Source organism: Rhinopithecus roxellana, chromosome 1, assembly GCF_007565055.1.
Source record: "Rhinopithecus roxellana isolate Shanxi Qingling chromosome 1, ASM756505v1, whole genome shotgun sequence".
NCBI classification, from domain to species: Eukaryota; Metazoa; Chordata; class Mammalia; order Primates; family Cercopithecidae; genus Rhinopithecus; species Rhinopithecus roxellana.
In genome coordinates, this window is record NC_044549.1 from 49,568,501 (window position 1) to 49,590,736 (window position 22,236).

Below are 22,236 nucleotides of genomic sequence, written 5' to 3' on the forward strand. Positions count from 1 at the left end.
GGAGCCTTAAACTCCTGGGCTCAAGCCATCTTCCCACCTCGGCCTGCCGAGTAGCTGGGACTCACAGGAGTGTACCACCATGCCCAGGTAATGTATTAAATATTTGGTAGAGACTGGGTTTCAGTATGTTGCACAGGTTGGTCTCAAACTCCTGGCCTTAAGCAGTCTTCCTGCCTCAGCCTCCCAAAGTTCTGGGATTATAGGCATGAGCTGCTGTACCCTGCCATAATTTTTAAATTGCGTGCTGTTTGGATTAGCTTGATGAAAGCTTGTGCTATCCCACCCAGGAAGTGAATCATCGCTTTGTCCGGGGTTTCTACACCATAGATGCTACCTGCCCGTTAGTCACTTAGTGGCTGTCTTGGTTATCAAGTCGATGTTGCAATGCTTGTGTTCAAGTAACTCATATTTGACTTAATAATGATCCCAAAGCACAAGATGCTAGCAATTCGGTTATGCCAAAGAGACACTCTTGAAGTGAAAAAGTAAAAATTGTTGACTTAATAAGGAAAGTGAAAAAATCGTATGCTGAGGTTGCTAAAATCTGTGAGAACATATTTTCTATCCTTGAAATTGTGAAGAAGGAAAAAGAAAGTCATGCTAGTTTTGCTGTGGCACCTCACACTGCAAAGGGTAAAACGCACAGTGTATGATGAGTGCTTACTTACAGTGGAAAAGGCATTAAATTTGTAGGTGGAAGACATGAACATCATCAGTGTGTCCTGAAGGATGACAAGTTTGCTGCTTGCTGTGTTTCAGGCATTCACTGGGGGTCTTGGGGCCTATCCCCCATAGATAAGTGGGGACTACTATACTTTGCTTTCAATTCCTGGGTACTGCAACACCATAAAGCCTTCACCTCCACGTGAGCTATTAACCTACCTGCAAGAATTCAGACTTTTGAATTGCTAACTGACCCCCAACTTCCTAGCCCTTCCCTGCTCTCCTCATTTTCACCATAGCAGTCTCTTGCCCTTCCCCTAGGTACCCTTATGTGTTCCTGGTTAACCTCTTTCTGACCACTGACCTCTGTTCGCCCAAGCCTTTGAACAATATTTTTCTTGATCTTTTTATCTGCTGGTGTTTCCTTATTGTGTCTGTTCATGTGGCCATTTGGCTTCTCTGTGGCATAGATGAAGAAGGTGATGACTGCAGGCGAATAAAGGAAGATGCCAGCTTTTGATTTGTTATGAGAAACATTGTACTTGAAGGAAAGAATTGTTTCATTGTTCAAATACTGGTACAAATATTGGTAGTTTCGCTCTGAGGAGCTTCTTCCGATGCACACCAGTGAGGTTTGGTTTGGTTTGGTGGCAGAAGGAAAGGTGTTCTGAATATACCTTTTTCTAGAAAGTTTTTAGAGGATGTTAATATATACATGGATTAATAATGGAAGTTATCTAAAATGCTTTCCTTGAAGGACCAGGTCTCAGAGACCTTATGTAACTCTTTCTTCCTTTCTACTCTGCCGGCTCATAATTCTTCTGTGAGAGGAAGTAGTCGGTGCTTTAGAGAACTGTTTTCCAGTTAGAAATTTCGAACTTTGTAGACTGTTTTTTTGTTTGTTTGTTTGTTTGTTTGTTTTGAGACTTCATTTCGCTCTGTTGCCCAGGCTGGAGTATAGTGGTGCGATCTCGACTGACCGCAGCCTCTGCCTCCTGATTCAGGCGATTCTCCTGCCTCAGCCTCCCGAGTAGCTGGTATTACAGGTGTGTGCACCACACCCAGCTAATTTTTGTATTTTCAGTAAAGATGGGGTTTTACCATGTTGGCCAGGCTGGTCTCAAACTCTTGACCTCAAGTGATCTGCCCGCCTCAGCCTCTCAGAATGCTGGGATTACAGGCATGAGTCACCATGCCTGGCCACAGGCTTTTACAAAATAATTTCAATCTTCAGAAATCCATGAAGATGGAAATAGAAATTGATAACAAAAGCAGAAATTGCTGGTGGACATTTTGAAGCTAACTCTGCTTGGGCAGCTTCTTGTAGCAAAAGTTGCATTTAGTGTATTTTGTTCTTGGCTTTTTTTTTTTTTTTTTTTTTGAGATGGAGTTTTGCTCTTATTGCCCCAGGCTAGAGTGCAGTGGTGCGATCTCGGCTCACTGCAGCCTTCACCTCCCAGGTTCAAGCGATTCTCCTGCCTCAGCCTCCCGAGTAACTGAGATTACAAGCACATGCCACCTTGCCCAGCTTAATTTTTGTATTTTTAGTATAGATGGGGTTTCACCATGTTGGCCAGGATGGATTTTTCAATCTCTTGACCTCGTGATCCACCTGCCTCAGCTTCCCAAAATGCTGAGATTACAGGTGTGAGCCACCACGCCTGGCTCTTTTCTAGCAAGTGTCCCATTCTTTTTTTTTTTTTTTTGAGACAGAGTCTTGCTCTGTCGCCCAGGCTGGAGTGCAGTGGCATGATCTCGGCTCACTGCAAGCTCCGCCTCCCGGGTTCATGCCATTCTCCTGCCTCAGCCTCCCGAGTAGCTGGGACTACAGGCGCCCGCCACCACGCCCGGCTAATTTTTTGTATTTTTAGTAGAGATGGGGTTTCACCGTGTTAGCCAGGATGGTCGCTATCTCCTGACCTCATGATCCGCCCGTTTCAGCCTCCCAAAGTGTTGGAATTACAGGCGTGAGCCACCGCACCTGGACAGTTGTCCCATTCTTGATTGGAGAACATTAAGTACAAAAATATACCTTTTTAACTTTTGCCAGTTTAAAGCCATCAATGTCCTGGTGAAAGAAGATGTGGAATTCTTAGGATTGGCTGTTTAGTACCATTTGCAATAACTCTGAAATGCTTAGCAAGCCCTGAGTGAAGATGAAAACCTGCATTTAAGTGTAATTTGTCTTGCATGATGAATGGAGATTTTTATCATCAGAAATTTATTTGAAAAAATCAACAGATTAACGTTTTTCTCCAAAATGGAGGTGGCTGTTTGAGTGTAAAGGTAATGTGCTCCTCTGAGAGTCACAGTTAAGTATAAGGAAGCAGAAACCTTTGTAATCCCGCCACACGGAACAACTTACTAATATTTGTGTGTATTCCTTTCTGCTTCATGTGTAACCATTTCTACATTTAAATCTTTACTCCTTTGGGACTCTCTTGGAAGAGGTGATGTAGAGATCTTAATTCTCACCAAAATTTTTCTGACTCTTACCATTTAGTGAATTGTTCATCTTTTTGCCACTGAATTTTATAATGCCGTATTTGTCAAAATTGTTCCATTTCTGGTGTCCCTTTCCTTGATCGGTTTAGTCCTATTCCAGCACCCCACTGTTAATACTGTATTTTTATAGCATACTTTCCAAGACTGTAAAGGCAAGTCTCTTGTCATTAGTGTTTTAGGGGAAGGGACATTTCTTGTGTATTTATTTATTTTTATGAATAAAAATGGAATTGTTTAATTAAATTCTCCCCAGCCTCCCCTCCTCACCTCAAAAAAAAAAAAAAAAAAAAAACTAGACTTGTTTAAATAGGAGAGAATGCTAGACTGTTTATTCAGATTTTTTCTCTGTAAAATTATCATTTTTCTCATTTAGGTTCTGTACTCCTGCTAACCACTGTAATAGTGATTGTTGTATAAATTGGAAAAATCTTTCAGGAAAGTGAATTAGCAAAAATAGTGAAAACTTTGCTTTTTTCTTTCTTTCTTTTTTTTTTTTTTTTTTTTGAGGCGGAGTCTCGCTCTGTCGCCCCGGGTGGAGTGCAGTGGCCGGATCTCAGCTCACTGCAACCTCCACCTCCCGGGTTTACGCCATTCTCCTGCCTCAGCCTCCGGAGCAGCTGGGACTACAGGTGCCCGCCACCTCGCCCGGCTAGTTTTTTTGTATTTTTTTTTTTTTTAGTAGAGACGGGGTTTCACAGTGTTAGCCAGGATGGTCTTGATCTCCTGATCTCGTGATCCGCCCGTCTCAGCCTCCCAAAGTGCTGGGATTACAGGCTTGAGCCACCGCGCCCGGCCTGCTTTTTTCTTTTTTTAAGACAGTTTTGCTCTTGTTGCCCAGGCTGGAGTGCAGTGGTGTGATCTCAGCTCACTGAAACGTCCGCCTCCTGAGTTCAAGCGATTCTCCTGCCTCAGCCTTTCTAGTAGCTGGGATTAGATGCCCTCCACTACAACAGCTAATTTTTTGTATTTTTGGTAGAGACAGTGTTTTACCATGTTGGCCAGGCTAGTCTCGAACTCCTGGCCTCTGGCGATCCACCCTCTTCAGCCTCCCAAAGTGCTGGGATTATAGGCGTGAGCCACCACGCCTGGCCAAAACTTTGCTTTTGACTCAGTAATCCCATCCCTAAACAGTATCCGTGAGTTACAGTTGACAAAATCCTTTCCTTGCATGAGAATTTGACCTTTGTTTAACTTTCTAGCTCTGTTTCCCTGGGAGCTAGATAAGGCAGAATGTCACATTTGTTGCTGGGCATGGTTCCTTATGGTAAAATGTCCTCTGGTTGGTAAATTACATTTGGACAGGAAAGAGCCATGGATACCTGATGGGCCACCAGGCTTTTGTTTCATGGAACACAGTGACTCTCCTGGGGATGTCCTTATGGGGAGCCTAAGGAGCTGTCAAAAGAGATACTGGCACGCCCAAGATTGAGCGTTCTAAGTCAAGGTATTGAGTCAACACAGTCTCCCTGTGCCTGAGCCATCTTCTATATGGACTGTTGTAAGAACTTCTGCTGCTGATGACCTGCCACTGCCCTGCCTGCCAGCTGTGTCTCTGTCCCAGTCCTTCTCAGTGGACTTGTGCCAAATATGGCCTGTGATAGTCTTATGAGTCGGAATCTAGGAAGATCTACCCACCCCTCAACCCCCACATAGGTGTTGCTTTATCTCAAGGAAGTAATCCCACAGATTACAGCATTTTTTCCAAATTTTTGTTATATTAATAAATAAAGAGCAGGAATGGCTATTTAAATGCTTAATTCACTCAGAGAGGTATTAGACATTAAGACGTAAGGTGGCCTCATGGTCACTGCTTTGTGACACATGTGGATAGAGACTCAAAGGGAAGGAAGCAAACGTGAATTCTGTCATGTGGGAGTGTGGAGGTTGAAGTGTGTTTCCTGTTTCTTTTCTTTTTAATATTATTAAACAACATTGGTACACCAGTGAAACGTATTAACAAAGCAAGTTATGCAAATCCCTTTTCCCATTCTCAAAATCACTTTCATAAATATTCTCCACATATCTTTGCAGATCCTTTTATCATCTTTTTATCTCTTTTCTTTTTGAAACAGAGTCTTGCTCTGTCGCCCAGGCTGGAGTGCAGTGGCATGATCTCGGCTCAGTGCAACCTCTGCCTCCTGGATTTAACCGATTCTCCTGCCTCAGCCTCCCGAGTAGCTGGGACTACAGGTGCGCACCACCATGCCTGGTTATTTTTTTTGTGTATTTAGTAGAGACAGAGTTTCACTATATTGGCCAGGCTGGTCTTGAACTACTGACCTCAAGTGATCCACCTGCCTCAGCCTCCCAAAGTGCTGGCATTACAGGTGTGAACCACCATACCCAGCCTTTTTTTCCCTTCCCCACCAGTCACTGCAACCTCTGCCTTCTGGGTTCAAGCGATTTTCCTGCCTCAGTCTCCAGCGTAGCTGGAATTACAGGTGCCCGCCCAGCTAATTTTTTTTTTTTTTTTTTTTGAGACAGGGCCTCACACTGTCACCCAGGCTGGAGTGGAGTGGCATGATCTTGGCTCATTGCAACCTCCGCCTCTTGGGTTCAAACGATTCTCCTGCCTCAGCCTCCTGAGTAGCTGGGATTACAGGCATGTGCCACCATGCCCGGCTAATTTTGTTTTGTTTTTTGTTTTTTTGAGACAGAGTCTCACTCTGTTGCCTAGGCTGGAGTGCAGTGGTGTGATCTCGTCTCACTGCAACTTCCGCCTCCCGGGTTCAAGTGATTCTCCTGCCTCAGCCTCCCGAGTAGCTGGGACTACAGGCGCGTGCCACCACGCCCAGCTGATTTTTCATATTTTTAGTAGAAACGGGGTTTCACCATGTTAGCCAGACTGGTCTTGATCTCCTGATGTCATGATCCACCCACCTCAGCCTCCCAAAGTGCTGGGATTACAGGCACGAGCCACCGCGCCCAGCAATTTTTCTATTTTTAGTAGAGAAAGGGTTTCATCATGTTGGCCAGGCTGGTCTTGAACTCCTGAACTTGTAATCCACCCGCCTCAGCCTCCCAAAGTGCTGTGATTACAGGCGTGAGCCACCGCGCCTAGCCTTTTCTATTTTTAGTAGAGACGGAGTTTCACCATGTTGGCCAGGCTGGTCTCGAAATCTGACCTCATGATTCGCCCGCCTCGGCCTCCCCTTCTTTCGATTTGAAACTTGCCACCACTATCATCATCTGATCTCTATCTTGAAATGTGATACCAGACTTTAGAGCGTGACATTTAAACTTTGACCAGTCAAAGCAGTCCCTGGGGAGAAAGGTAGGGGAATAGTGGGGCTCCACATATAATGAATAGTTTGGGGTATACCTCTCAGTGCTGATTATCATGGAAGACAGAACTCCAAGTCATCTTATACTGCCCCTAACTAGCACTAGTAAGAACTTTCTAGATAAATGCTGGTGGGCTGAGATAACAGTGTCTTCACAGTCTAGCCATGGGCATGAGGCTTTTGGCAGAGAAACAGCTTGACCCTTTGCGTAGGTCATGGGACCTGGGGTATTTGCCTAGCAAACCATCCTCTAGTCTGGCTTCTATTCTCATACTGTTCTTGTAGCCAGAAACAGACTCTGAAGCCGTCGAGGATGGTCACTTTCAAGAGCGTAGGCCTTGTTACCAAATCCTGCCCTGTAGGACAGTAGTCAGGTCTGATACTTCCTTTTAGTTAGTGGTCTTGGGTGTAATACCACCTGTTGAGAAAAAGAACAATTGACAGCCAAGCATCTGGAAAGAGGGGGATAACTGGATAACCTTGCCTAGGAGCTGTGACCTGCTGCTTCTCTCACTGTCTTCTGGTCTCTGTGTTCTGTTACTCATCTCTGTATTTGGCATACCTTAAGATGGTAGTAGCCAGTATTTACTAATCATCTACTGTTTTCTAGTCACTGTCCTGAGCATTTTATTCATTCAGTCTTCACAGCATTCTTAGGACATAAGAGCTATCGTCTCTATATTCCCTATTCCAACAGAGAAATTAAATGACTGGCTCAAGGTCATTTAGCTAAATTAATAAGCAGCAAAACCAGAATACAAATCCCTGTGGCCTGGGTTCGTATCTGCTGCTGAAGTCACTCCCACTGTAGGCACTGCTGTCAGCCTTGCCTTCAAAAGTTAGGTGGTTAACGAGGAAACTAACAAGTAGTTCTTCTGAGTCCCATTCATTTTCTGGAAGTCACTGAGTCAGACCCTGGCAAATGAGAGGCAATTACGACAGGAGCCCTGTCTTGATGAGTAGATAGACCATGCTGTGGCAAGTCCTAGAAGACAGTTGAGCAGAGATCAGGCATTTTTCACATCTTCTGGTCATGAGTAGACAAGGCTGCCTGAAAGATTTTCTGGAAAAGGGTAGTCCGTAGAGCTGCAGAGTCAAGTATTATTCAGATGGTACCCAACATTTAATAAATTTCTACTTGGTGTTGAGCATACAATGGGGAATAAAACTGTCTTCATGGAGATTATTAGAAAAGGGAGAGAAGATGTCAATTAGTGGTAAGTGCTCTGAAGAAAAAGCACGCAGAGTAATGGGATAGAGAGCAAATGAGGGTTATGCTGCTTTAGATAAAGCGATCACTTCTTTGAGAAAGTGATACTGAAGCAGTGACCTGAATGAAGCAAGGACCAAGCTGTTGAGTAAGTTGGAGCATTAGTTCAAATTGCCGATCCATTCAATTGATCCACCACCCAAGCAAGAGAATACATTCTCTCCAACAGCTTGCAGGGGCCGGATCGCCCTCCTGTGCTGTTCTGCCTAGCTCTTGGGTCCAGAGTTCTGGTGAATGATACTGTTCTTTGTCAGGGCCCCCTGGGTGGAAAGAAGATAACTAGAAGGAAGGCTCAGGGCCCCGCACTCTCGGGGCTGCTAAGACGTTTGTGCAAGGGAGGTGTTTTGCCTTGGTGTTTCCATCACACTCACAGTTATTTCTCCTTTTCCCCCTTTAGTTTGAAGGATGACCTCTAGGAAGAAAGTGTTGCTGAAGGTTATCATCCTGGGAGATTCTGGGTAAGTTTCTCGTGAATTTGAGCTAACAGATTGGCTCAGAGCTAAGCCTCTCTGCTGCGGAGCCCACACCGTCTGTACTGCCACTTCCTGCTTTCATAGTGGAGGCTTAGGGCCTTACGTATTTCCCTGCATGGCAGAAATTTAGATGATCCCTTGTTACATAACCTTTTGTTCTGTGGTTTTTAGCATGATTTTTATGGGGAGCAGATGACTATTTGAACTCAACTAAGGATAGGCATTTTCATGGAATCCCTTTTCTCCAAGCCGGCCAGGCTGGGGAGTCTTCCTTACGTAGATGTATTGCCATTGGCATCTGGCCTAGCAGATGTGTGTTCTTAGCACACCATACAGTATCTTCCTGCTGTTACATAGATGTATTGCCATTGGCATCTGGCCTAGCAGATGTGTGTTCTTAGTGTACCATACAGTATCCTCCTGCTGCTGTGCCTGCTTCAGGTCTCTCTGCAAAAGAGCCTGGGATGGCAGAACTGGGTTCTGATTCTAGATGTGCCACTAACCATGTAGCTCACTCTAATGGCTCTTAAGATTCTGTGGTAGGTTTGGTGAGGTGGCTTGTGCCCATAATCTCAGTGCTTTGGAGGCTGAGGGGAGGATTGCTTGAGCCCAGGAGTTTGAGACCTGTCTCTACAAAAAAAATTTAGCTAGGTGCCATACCTGTAGTCCCAGCTTCTGGGGAGGCCGAGGCGAGAGGATGGCTTGAGCCCAGGAGTTTGAGGCTGTAGCAAGCCATGATCATGCCGTTGCACTGCAGCCCGAGTGACAGAGCAAGACCCCAACTCTTAAAAAGATTCTGTGGTAGGCTTTTCAGACTTGGCATCTGAAGGGACCCATGAAAGCTTTGACTCATTGGAAGCTTATATATTTTTAAAAATAACAACAATAGCAAATGCAGGTGTGCTTCTTTAGTCCAAAGTCCCCTGTCTTTCCTTTGAAAAGCCAGAGGTTTTTTTATCTTGGCTGGCTTATTTGAATCACCTGAAGAACCTTTTTTTGTATGCATGTGAGAGACAGGGTCTCGCCCTGTTGCCCAGACTAGAGTGAATGGTGCAATCACAGCTTATTGCAGCCTCAACCTCCTGGGCTCAAGTGATCCTCCCACCTCAGCCTCCAGAGTAGCTGGGACCACAAGTATGCGCTACCACTCCTGGTTAAATTTTTGTATTTTTTGTAGAGACAGGGTTTCACCATGTTGCCCAGGCTGGTCTCAAACTCCTGCGCTCAAGCAATCCACTCGTCTCGACCTCCCAAAGTGCTGGGATTATAGGCTTGAGCCACCATGCCCAGCCTTTGAAGAACCTTTCATTCGCTAGCATTTGCCCAGCCCCAGACCAGTGGGCTAGGGCCTAAATTTGTGCTGTCTTTCCTACCCCACAACTCCATCCCTGTCGGGATGGAAAGATGGTGCTTTTAGGCCTGCCTTACTCAAATGTGTGCAAAAAGTCTCACTGAGCCCTTGTTTGATTCCAGGTTTTGCCACCTCTCCCCTTGGAGATTATGGCTCCTCTCCCCTTGGAGATTTCTGGGTTGGAAAACACTGCTTTAGGCTGTCTAGGTACCTCCAGGTTCTTTAACACAAATATGAACATGTTCCTTTGTGGCAAAGGAAGGTGATATCACTGGGTATTTGGAAGGTTTTTGCATTATCTTTAGGTTGCCTTAACTTCATCACACAAAAATCACATATTGTCTCTTGCTGAGTTTTCTTACTGGAAAACATATTTGGAGGAGTATTCTTTGAAGTATGTTTGGTTTGGTGATATATTGGTGCTTTTTCTGCTTCAGATTTTAAACTTTAAAGCAGCAAATTGTCTGAGTGGTATATGTCTGCTCAAAGCCAAGGTCTTCCTCCTGGTGTTACTTCATCAAGCTAAATAGCAGCCAGTAAATGGAGAAACATCTAAGATAGCAGGGATACTGTTGGAATAGCAGAGCAGTCTTATTAGTGAAGCTTCTTTTAGAAGGAGTGTATTTGCTGGCATCCTTCTAGAATGGGAAAAATAATACTAGGCTCTACAGTTTGACCTGGCTGTGCCAAAACATGTAAGCAGCTTTTCCACATCTGCCCCACATCTGTACCCTGTATTTTTACCCAGAGAGAAAGCACAAAACTTCAAAAGTGTAATGCTGGGAAGGCTACTGGCATTGCCCTTTGCTGTGAGAGCAGTTTCTTGTCCTTCAGGTCAGGCAGATTCTTTTAAATGCTTCAAGTAATTCATGTCAGTTTCAGGACCTTCCTATTTGACTTATGCTTGTGGTTTTTCTCCAATTTCAGAGTCGGGAAGACATCACTCATGAACCAGTATGTGAATAAGAAATTCAGCAATCAGTACAAAGCCACAATAGGAGCTGACTTTCTGACCAAGGAGGTGATGGTGGATGACAGACTAGTCACAATGCAGGTAAGCATATGTCTTGGCTGTGCTAACCAGGCCTTGATAGTTCCTTTAGTCTTAATCTTTCCTCATGCGTAGACATTTTTCTTCCCTGTTCTTCAAATCTTATTATCCTGTTTGTAGATAATTGGCTGATACTCAGTTAAATTTGAATTTCAGATCAATAGTGAATACTTTTTTAGTATACTTCTTGTATATCTCAGATACAACTTGCTAAGACACACTAAAATTTCTTCTTTTTTAAAAAAAACTCAGATTTATCCTTTCTTGTTTTTTGTTGTTTTTGGTTTTGCTAAATTTGGCAACCTGCAGGTCTCTATCTTGTGTTTCTCTCGACATCCTTGCCCAGTACTTTAGGTAAACATCTTTGTCTCACCTCAGTAGTGAGACATAAAGTTTCTTTATTTTTTTGACTTTCCATTTAATATGTAACTTCAAGAGTTGTGTGTCTATTGAGCCAATCTGTTTTTTTTTTTGTTGTTGTTGTTGTTTTTTATGTATCAGCTTATTAATCTTTCAAGGGTTTCCCTTTCAACAGTTAGGATAAGATGTAGATTCTTTCATATGACTTGTTGAAAAGCCTTCACATTCTGGCTATAAACTATTATTCCTTTTTTTTTCCCCATTGAGTCATTTTGTTTGTATACATGTATTACATCCCTAGAAAAGAACCCCTGAAGGATGGATACCTTGAGCCCAGGAGTTCGAGCCTGCAGTGAACTGTGACTGCTCCATTATACTCCAGCCTGGGTGATGGAGTGAGACCCTGTCACTAAATTAAAAAAACATAGAAATAAAAGAATCCCATGATTTTCCCTCCTGTATTTTCATCTCTTTCTTCATGGTCCGTGATGCCAACTGAGGTTGTCAGTACAACCTGACTTTGAAACCAAACTATTGGGATAGGAGTAGATTATTCTGTCACTTTTCTGGATCTTTGAGTTGCACATCAAATCTGGGGCCATTCATTCCAGTTTTAACCTGCTTGTGAGGTTCACAGTAATTTTCCCAGCTCTGTGATCACCAATGATTTCAGTTTTTCAATGTGATCATGTTTCATCTTCACACTTAGAACCAGACCATGACTTGGGAGCAGAGCCTAATAAGAACCTGGTGTTTGCCTTTGAGAGCATCAACCAAGACATTCCTGCACACCATTATGGAGGCAAGGAAAGATGGTAGAAATAGCTGTTACTCACTTTTTTTGGTCTCCTTCCAGTCCTTCCGAATCATGTGCTGCTCTTAACAGACTTGTGTTGGTGGATATGTCTCTGCTTCCAGCAGGGCCTGTATACCCACCGGAAGTCTCCAACTTTTCGCTCAGATCTTTTGAAACTTCTATCTCTGTGGCAGTTGTTCTTTCCTACATGCTTCTAGAGGCAAATACAATTCCAATCCCATTGTAGTCCTAGCAAGTACTGGCAGATAGTGGCGGCTCGCTGAAATGTGTGAATGATGTAGGTTAAAGGTAGAAGTTTGTACATGTGTTGACCTCGAGCTGTGGCATGCTCCTAGAGGATCAGGACTCTTAATTGACTGACACTTCTAGGACAGAGCTAGTATGAATCTCTCATCCTCACCTTACCTATACACATACACCTAGAGATCTTCAAAATGTAACTGCAGTTTAAGCAAGTCAAGCTTGAGACTAGAACTGGAAAACCTTGGCCCAAGGAATTGGCAAAGCTTGTGTCTGCAGTTGTTGGAGAATCTCAGTCCCACTATCCACATGTACAGAAATCTTTGTCTCAAAGGATTTAACATAAATCCCTGTCAATCCTGGCAAAAACAAGGGTAAGACCACTCTGTAGGGACATTTACTACCGCAGGAGAGAAGATGAGTTCATAACCACATGAGGAAATAATGTGCCACAAGAGATGTTCACAATGACTAGAGATGTTCTAAAAAGAAATAGAAACCATAATGGAAAGGGATACTATAAAAAAATGAGGATATGGAAAACTTAGAACTTCAAGAAGTGAAAAAAATAGTATTGAAATAAGCTAAATGAACAGTTAAACTGTAGATTAAATGCAGCCGAAAAAAGCAGTAAGCCATAAGAGCTGAGCATATTTTCTAAAAGAAGACTTAAAATTGTGAAGACCGAAAAGCAAAATCTTAAGAGCAACTATAGAAAAAAAGACGTGACTTACAAAGGAACAACAGACTGACGAATTCTCAACAGAAGGCAGAAGGGAGTAGAATAACTTCAGGGAGCTGGGGTAAAGGCCCATCTGAAGATTCTCCATGTGTCACAGCAAGAGTCAGACTGCCTTTTGCTCAGGAAAAATAGAAATTCTCCAGCTGAGCTGTGGTTTTGATAGCCATGTGGGCCAGCGAATTCAGAAATCAGAGTTCGGCCCCTGCTGGGTGGGGGGTTGTCATAACAGTCGCATCTGTGTTACTAAGCTGGGACCTTGGAGTGCTGCACCCCTGAAGTCAACCCCATCAGGAGATCCACAGGGCCCTGAGTGAGGTGAGGAAAGAGTGGAAAAAGATAACAAGTTCCCAAGAGATTGAAGCAAAGGATGGCCCTTGTGCTCTTGTAGCCAGCTTCAGATACTAGAAGTAAATGAAAATCATTGTTTCTGGACAAAGGCGTCATTATCCTGATCTTGAGGAATCCTCATGTGTTTTTCGAGGGCTTTTAGCAGCTTACAGTAAAATATAATCAAAATGAGAAAACAAGGCACCACAAGAAAGAACCAGTGAAAAACTTGCCTGGTAATTCCAGAGTGTTTTTTTTTTTTTTTTTTTTTTTTTTTTTTTTTTTTTTTTTTTTTTTTGAGATGGAGTCTCGCTCTGTCGCCCGGGCTGGAGTGCAGTGGCCAGATCTCAGCTCACTGCAAGCTCCGCCTCCCGGGTTCACGCCATTCTCCTGCCTCAGCCTCCCGAGTAGCTGGGACTACAGGCGCCCACCACCTCGCCCGGCTAGTTTTTTGTATTTTTTAGTAGAGATGGGGTTTCACCATGTTAGTCAGGATGGTCTCGATCTCCTGACCTCGTGATCCGCCCGTCTCGGCCTCCCAAAGTGCTGGGATTACAGGCTTGAGCCACCGCGCCCGGCCCAGAGTGTTTTTTATATTTAAAGAAATACGGAGCATACAGAGTTTGTTATATGAGATGAATAAATCCTAGAGAACTGTACAGCATAGTGCCTGTAGTTAACAATACTATATTGTACACTTAAAATTTTGCATGCTGAATGCAGTGGCTCATGCCTGTAATCCTAGTGCTTTGGGAGGCCAGGAGAGGAGTTCCAGACTAGCCTGGGCAAAATAGCAACATTTCATCTCTACAAAAAAATTTTTAAAAAGAATGTACTTATTTTAAGTGTTCTTATCACAAAAAGTAATAATAAGAGGATGGGGAGAACCTTTTGATGAGTAGGTTTGTGGCCTACATTGTAATGATGGTTTTCTCTCCAAACTCATTGAGTTCTGTGCATTAGATTATTAGATATGTGCACCTTTGTATGTCAGCCATACCTCACTAAAGGGGCTTTGGTTAAAAAGCCAAAGTGAGCCATACCTCACTAAAGGGGCTTTGGTTAAATATAAGATAATCTTTTAATCTGCAGAGAAGAAACGAAACAGTTAACATTGATGTGGGGAGAAAATGAAGCACAATCAGTGAAATTTGGAAATTCAGAGAATGCTGCTAAAGCACAGCATATTGGCCACACCAGAAAAGTGTTGGAAGAATGAAAGAAAAATGGCAGGAAATATGAAAGAGATAAGTGAAAGTGAGAAGGTTGGACCTACTTTTAATCAGTCTCAGAAGGTGTAAAGAGAGAATAATAGATCAGAGATGATATTTGCTGAGGATTTTCCAGAACTGATGTGGCACCAGTCCACTGACTCAGGAAGCCCAAATTCCAGGAAGGATAAATAAAAAGAATTCTGTATAAGTCATAGTGAAATTAAAAAAAAAAAAAAAAAGACTTAAAAATAGACTGAGGAAAACTTGACAAGCACAGCACTGAGGCTGCCAGGTGACTCCTGGCAGTAGCAGCAGAACCCAGCAGGCAGTGGGGTATGTTGGGAAAGAGACGGGCAGCACAGTGTTCTGTCTCTGCTGAAATAACCCTCCTGAATGAAAGAGTACGTCTTTAAGGGCTAGTGGCAGAAGTTCTAAAGGATAACTCCAGGCAGAAAGTGATTTCACATAGATAGGTCTGAAGGAAGAACACTTCAGTAGTATACTTGTATCTATTTTTGGAATCATGAGTATGTAACTTCCAAAGTAATACGAGGAAACAAAGATCAGAACTATATAATCTAATGTATAGGGAAATATTAGTGACTGCTGTGTTTCTTGTTTTTTAAAGTTCTCTATACTGTTCAGAAAGAATCTGGAAATTGATTAGTATCTTAGATGGAATCAAATAGGCATGAAAAATTTCCACGGAACATATTGTGAGTTCATAGTAATTTAAACAGTGATATTAGTACAGTGATACACAGAGCACAGGAACAGAGGGCACAGGGTGCACCTCTCTGGTAATACATGGGGAGAAGGGTGTTGTAGGGTGTGTATTATTTATTTATTTATTTTTGAGGCGGAGTCTCACTGTGTCGCCCAAGCTGGAGTGCAGTGGCATAATCTTGGCTCACTGCAACCTCTGCCTCTCGGGTTCAAGTGATTCTCCTGCCTCAGCCTCCCGAGTAGCTGGGACTACCGGTGAATGCCACCACATCCAGCTAATTTTTTGTATTTTTAGTAGAGATAGGGTTTCACCATGTTAGCCAGGGTGGTCTTGATCTCCTGACCTCGTGATCCGGCCACCTCAGCCTCCCAAAGTGCTGAGATTACAGGTGTGAGCCACCACGCCCAGCCTATTTTTTATTTTTTTTTGAGACAGGAGTCTTGCTGTCACCCAGGCTGGAGTGCAGTGGCCTGATCTCGGCTCACTGCAACCTCCACCTCCCCAATTGAGGTGATTCTCCTGCCTCAGCTCTCTGAGTAGCTGGGATTACAGGCACCTGCCACCATGCCTGGGTAATTTTTTGTATTTTTTTTTTTTTTTAAGTAGAGATGGGGGTTTCATCATGTTGGCCAGGCTGGTCTTGAACTCCCGACCTCAGGTGATCCACCCACCTCAACCTCCCAAAGTGTTGAGATTACAGGCGTGAGCCACTGCGCCCAGCCAGTAGGGTAAATAAGTGGGACCAGGACAGGGCTTTACATTCTAGCTTGGGGGAACCAGAGGATTCAAGACCTGAAGGTGGAAAAAATACAAAGTGAAAACTTTAAAAATGAAAATAGTGAATACTTTTCCCCTCTGGCATTTGAAAGTACAGAAAGTACAAATCGCTGGGTGAGGTGGCTCAAGTCTGTAATCCCAGCACTTTGGGAGGCCGAGACGGGCGGATCACGAGGTCAGGAGATCGAGACCATCCTGGCATGGTGAAACCCCGTCTCTACTAAAAAATACAAAAAACTAGCCGGGCGAGGTGGCGGGCGCCTGTAGTCCCAGCTACCCGGAAGGCTGAGGCAGGAGAATGGTGTAAACCCGGAAGGCGGAGCTTGCAGTGAGCTGAGATCCGGCCACTGCACTCCAGCCTGGGCGACAGAGCCAGACTCTGTCTCAAAAAAAAAAAAAAAAAAAAAATACAAAAAGCTAGCCGGGCGAGGTGGCGGGCGCCTGTAGTCCCAGCTACTCGGGAGGCTGAGGCAGGAGAATGGCGTAAACCCGGGAGGCGGAACTTGCAGTGAGCCGAGATCCCGCCACTGCACTCCAGCCTGGGCGACAGAACAAGACTCCGTCTCAAAAAAAAAAAAAAAAAGAAAGTACAAATCATAAAATGTTGAAGATTGGTAATAGATTACATTAAACATCTGTATAACAAGATTCCCAGACTAACAAAAACAAACCACACAAGCAGGTGAAAAAGATGATAATGCCTAATAGTATCCAAGCAGTAAGCAACCTGGTGGATGCTAGAATATAGGGAGTTAAACAGCCTCAGGTTGATGGTAGGAGTGTAGTAATGAGTACAACCTTTTCAGTAGAAACTGCCACTCTGTTCCCCAGTGTTGAACGTACACTTATGCAGCAACAGTCTGAGTGTATGGCCTAGAGAAACTTCATGTCTGGGCATGACATCTGAGGTGTAACGAGAGTTATCATTGCAGCCTTGGATGGGTAGTGAAAAACTGCAAATAACTCAAATGATCTGGGAAACTAAATGTAGTCTGTTAAGGCAATGAAATATTATATAACTGTTAACTTTTGGGAGTGAAAAAAGACAAGTTGCAAAAAGCTGTACAGAATGATACTATTTATTATTTATGTAAGGTATCTCTTCAGGAGCATTTGCTTGTGGTAAAGAAGGCAGAAAATGCAATGGGGGAAGGGTTATCGCTTGGAAAAAATGGATTAAAATAACAGTGTTAATTTTTGTAACATCAGAGTATTGGGTAGATAGTTATAAGGGTATAATTTTAAATGGAGAAAACAAAACATTTTGAGACAAACAGGTTGGCTGGTTTCCTGTTTTGATGTAGTCTAGAGAAAAAGAACAAAAGCCCCTTACTCAAGCTGTAGCTTACCTAACTTCCAGACAATCAGCAGCAAAAAATCCCAAGAAACTGTTATCATAAGTTCCTGCTTCATGGGGCTAGGGACCTCGCTGGGCTCCCCCAGCATGTGCAGTTAGACTTCAACTTATAGTTCTTTTTCCTCATTTTAATGCTAAAAATCACACCCAGGGTGGAGATTTAACCTGCTAGTGCTACACGCAATTTCTGAAGAAGCATGTTTAGCCACTGTGCATGCACTAGAGAAACCCCTCCTATATACATACCCTGACATCACCCCTCCCCATAGGAAGGCCCTTTAAAGTTAACTCCCACACTGCTTTCAGACAACAGCTGCCCCTTTCCTTTTGCAGTGCTAGCTCACTATGCACAAGCTAAATAAACTTTCACTTTCTCTTTGCTGTTGTGTCTGGTGATCTCTCTTGATTTCTGTCATGGAAGATTCCAAGAACCCAGGTCACTGTTAACAATTTCAATTAAAATATTAAAAAATTTAAAGATCACAGTCAGCCATAGGACTGTACTTGTTGATGTTTTGATAAATATGGCCTTTACTTTTGTAAATTCAAAGTTAAATTAATTTTGGTAACTTTCTAGGAACCCATCAACTTGTTGACTTTTCTTTTTGAAAGTATTACTTTGCCTTCTCTGTGTATCTGAGTTCCAGATGATGAATTGGTTCCACCTAACAGTAACAGAGTTCTTATGTAATTCTGCTTGTAGGAGTCTTCCTGAAAAAAAGCCATTTGAAATACAGAAAAAGCTCGCTATGCTAATGTTCATTGCTGAGTTGTTTATAATTATAGTAGATTGGCAACAATATTTTCTTAAAAACAGGAATGAATGGTTCACTAAATCTGTTGGGCAGCAGTAAAGTCCAATGAACCTGCTCTCCCACGTCACCCCATCTGCTGTTGCCAGAGTGCCCTAGTGCTTGACGGGGTAAAGGGGAGGAGCGTGGGAGAATGTGGAGAGTGTCACATGTGCAGTTTCCAGTCAGCTCCAGAAAACCTCTCCACGCAAATAACTAGAACAAGGCATAAACTCCTTCCTGTGTGGGAGGATGCCAAGTGTTCGTTCATTTGTTTGTTTGTTTGAGAATGGGGTCATTTCTCCACTGACAGAGATGCATACATCTTCAGTGTAGAACATTGGAGAACCAGGAGAGCACATAAATGAGTACCACCAGCAGCCCTGATCCTGTTTAGTCTACATGTGTGGACTTAGTTTATTGTATCTGGGGAAGGGAACATTTAGTGCCCTAACCTGCTGAGAGGCAGTGGAATCATGAGAGATAAATTTGTCTTTTTTGCCCTTCATCCTTATATCTGAGTTGTTATCATGTTTGTCTGGCTCTGTTTGAGTGCCTGTTACGGATCTAGGGCAGTAAGTATACCCAGCCTTGCTCTTAAACCTAGCATGGCAGTGAATGATGTGACCAACTTAGAGGTGGTCAGTAGTACCTGGTTTAATCTGGTGTGTGTTCTCATTGTCTTTCTCTTGATCTCTTTCTGTCAAGAGTTTTTCATTTGTTTTGTTTTTTAATTGAGGTATAATACAAATGAAATATAACATGGTAATCTTTTTTGTTGTTTAGGCTAACTTTTCTCTTTTTTTTTTGAGACAGAGTTTCGCTCTTGTCACCCAGGCTAGAGGGTAGTGGCACGATCTCAGCTCACCACAACCTCTACCTCCCGGGTTCAAGAGATTCTCCTGCCTCAGCCTCCCAAGTAGCTGGGATTATAGGCATGCACCACCACGCCTGGCTAATTTTGTATTTTTAGTTGAGACGGGATTTCTCCATGTTGATGAGGCTGATCTCAAACTCCTGACCTCAGGTTAGCCACTGTGCCTGGCTAGGCAAACTTTTCATACAGTAAAATACATAGATTGAACTGTATCATTTGTGAGTCATCACCTCACTTCCCTGTATTTCCATTGCTCTCAGAAAGTTCCCAGAGTACCTAAGTTTTATTTATAGTTCAAATTTTACACACTTACCTAAATGTGACCACTACTTGGATCAAGATATAAGAAATTTCTAGTGCCCTGGAGATTGGACTCAATGTCACCTGCTCATAGACAGACACATACTTACATACAATATTTGTGAGGATTGTTGCAGATACTCTGGTGCTGAAATTTGCTTCCTGAAGTCTGGTGTCATTTGTCTTTGTGGGTGACCTCACAATCTAACCCATTTCTTCTGGCACACCCTGCATACATGCTCCTTTTGCTCTGCCTAGCACTCTCCCGAGGAATAAATGTTTTGTCTCTCACAGATATGGGACACAGCAGGACAGGAACGGTTCCAGTCTCTTGGTGTGGCCTTCTACAGAGGTGCAGACTGCTGTGTTCTGGTATTTGATGTGACTGCCCCCAACACATTCAAAACCCTAGATAGCTGGAGAGATGAGTTTCTCATCCAGGCCAGTCCCCGAGATCCTGAAAACTTCCCCTTTGTTGTGTTGGGAAACAAGATTGACCTCGAAAACAGACAAGTAAGTACCAACGATGATAGATATCGTCACAGACACCTGTTCCCGAGGGGCCTTGTGAATTTGGAGGGTTCTCTGCTAAGGTCACATGGCTCTAGGAAGTGCTGGTGGGAGTCTTCATCACCCTATGCCAGCCCTTTAGGCCAACTGCCTTTAAGGACTGGGACCCAGGTAACCTGGGTTAAGTCCCCATCCTGCCCCCAGCCGGCTGTGACTTTGGGCCATTGTCTTGGCTGTCTCAGCTTCAGTTCCCTTTCTGCACTTTGAAGGAGGGAATTCAGTTTTGTCATTCTCAATAGTGCCCTCCCAGTACCTCCAGGCCGTGCCTGGATCTCCATGTGTGCAGAATATTGCTTTGGGCTTTGAGTGAAATTGCTGTACTATAGTTTCAAATATCATTTCTTTTTTTTTTTTTTTTTTGAGACGGAGTCTCGCTCTGTCACCCAGGCTGGAGTGCAGTGGCCAGATCTCAGCTCACTGCAAGCTCCACCTCCCGGGTTCACGCCATTCTCCTGCCTCAGCCTCCCGAGTAGCTGGGACTACAGGTGCCGCCACCTCGCCCGGCTAGTTTTTTGTATTTTTAGTAGAGACGGGGTTTCGCCGTGTTAGCCAGGATGGTCTCGATCTCCTGACCTTGTGATCCACCTGTCTCGGCCTCCCAAAGTGCTGGGATTACAGGCTTGAGCCACCGCGCCAGGCCATCAAATATCATTTCTGTTGGAAACATAGACTCTTTGATTAATTACGACTACGTTTATTTCTGACCATGGATCTTTTTTTCCTCCCCTTCCTAAGTGACTTAGTCCTTATCTCTTGGCTGAAAATGGGCTAGGGGTTGGGGAAGGAGTGAGAATGTGTGAGTGGCATGGGTGACATCACACTAGCAGTAATGGTAAAGGGACTATAAACCTTAAGACCAAGCTGCTGGGCATTTCCTGTCCTGGGATCTCTGAGGTCCCAGTAAACACTCCTCATTTCTTCCCAGACTGGCTTCTTACTCCATTCACAAATGGCTTTTAAGTATAACTGAGGGTCAGAAGGTATGAGCTGTAGACTGAGACAGGCTTTGAGCTCTCTAGCTGAATCCTAGCTATCCTGACCATAGCCAGCAGGGCGAGTTTGGATGGGTCTACAGGTCTCCTCCAACACCCTCTTTCCCCACATCTGTGTCCTCACCTGTACCACCTGTAGATGAGGGACCATGACACTTCCTGGGGAGGATGGAGTCAGTGCTAGCTGCTTCTATCTTGAGCCTGTGTGCACCCTACTTCTCCTTTCAGGTGGCCACAAAGCGGGCACAGGCCTGGTGCTACAGCAAAAACAACATTCCCTACTTTGAGACCAGTGCCAAGGAGGCCATCAACGTGGAGCAGGCGTTCCAGACGATTGCACGGAATGCACTTAAGCAGGTGGGTCTCCCACAGCCTGACCTGCCCACTCTTGTGATGCCCGACTACTGATCCAGTCCCTGCCTGGTCTCCTGCCCTTAATCTTCTTCCCTAACCCACTCTTTTCTATGTAGCCAGAATACCCTAAGTGTTCATCTGGGAAGGTTATGACATGTTCTGCTTAAGCTTTCAGAACCCCCACTTTGAGGAAATAATCTAAAAGATGTGGAGACTGGGAAGACTGAGACTGCCCTTCCTTTACTAGGCTTGTTCTTACCTTGACTGCAATTAGGAGATCAGGTCAATGGGAGACCCCTGATCAGATTGCTGCTCTATTTAAGAAGGAAATTAACTTGAATACAAATTCCAGCTCTGCTGCCTACCAATCATTATATCTAGTTTGGGCTTAAAAAATATATATTATGGCCAGGCACGGTGGCTCACGTCTATAATCCTAGCAGTTTGGGAGGCCAAGGCAGGCCGATCACTTGAGGTCAGGAGTTTGAGACCAGCCTGGCCAACATGGTGAAACCCCATCTCCACTAAAAAATAAAAAGAAAATTAGCCAGGCCTGGTGGGGGTTGCCAGTCATCCCAGCTACTCGGGAGGCTGAGGCAGAAGAATTGCTTAAACCCAGGCGGCAGAGGTTGCAGTGAGCCAAGATTGCACCACTGTCCTCCAGCCTGGGTGACAGAGTGAGACTCTGTCTCAAAAAAAAAATTAAAAAAAAAAAATATATCCGAACGTCTACCCCCTCACCTGAAAAATGGGAATACCTGCTTTTGCAGGGTGATTATGAAGATTAAATGAGACAGACTCTTTCAGCTCTCACATACTGACAGGTAACTTTTTTCCTTAGGAACAGTAAGTAAACAACACAAAGAAGGAAGGAAATACAGGAAAACTGTTCAAGGAATACAATACCTAGAATTTCTTATTTACTGTTTCTGTGATTAGATACAACCACTCATGCGAGTTGAAAGTCTGTTTTATGTACAACTCTGTTGGGGCAGTGGTGATTAAGGCAGGTCACGAGGCCTCATCAGACAGTGTCGGGGTGGTCAGAGGTGTGACAGCTTTGGGGGGATGCATAGAGCACTTGAAGCACATAGTGGCTGTGAAGGGCAAGGCAGATTCTGCTGACTCCAGGAAGCCAGCAGAATGAAGGTAATGGCTTTCAGCAGGACAGAGAGTTGTTTGGAATGGTTGCTC

General features: G+C 43.9%; 1 protein-coding gene across 1 annotated transcript in view; it reads left to right on the forward strand.

Moving 5' to 3' along the window:
- RAB7A (RAB7A, member RAS oncogene family) overlaps positions 1-22,236 on the forward strand; it is an 82,430-nt gene that overhangs the window by 54,667 nt on the left and 5,527 nt on the right. Inside the window, exons 2-5 of the mRNA XM_010354628.2 lie at positions 8,120-8,180; positions 10,474-10,600; positions 19,421-19,639; positions 20,917-21,045. Of these exons, the coding sequence (XP_010352930.1) occupies positions 8,128-8,180; positions 10,474-10,600; positions 19,421-19,639; positions 20,917-21,045 (528 nt within the window). The 5' untranslated portion in view covers positions 8,120-8,127. The remainder of the gene's footprint in view (positions 1-8,119; positions 8,181-10,473; positions 10,601-19,420; positions 19,640-20,916; positions 21,046-22,236) is intronic.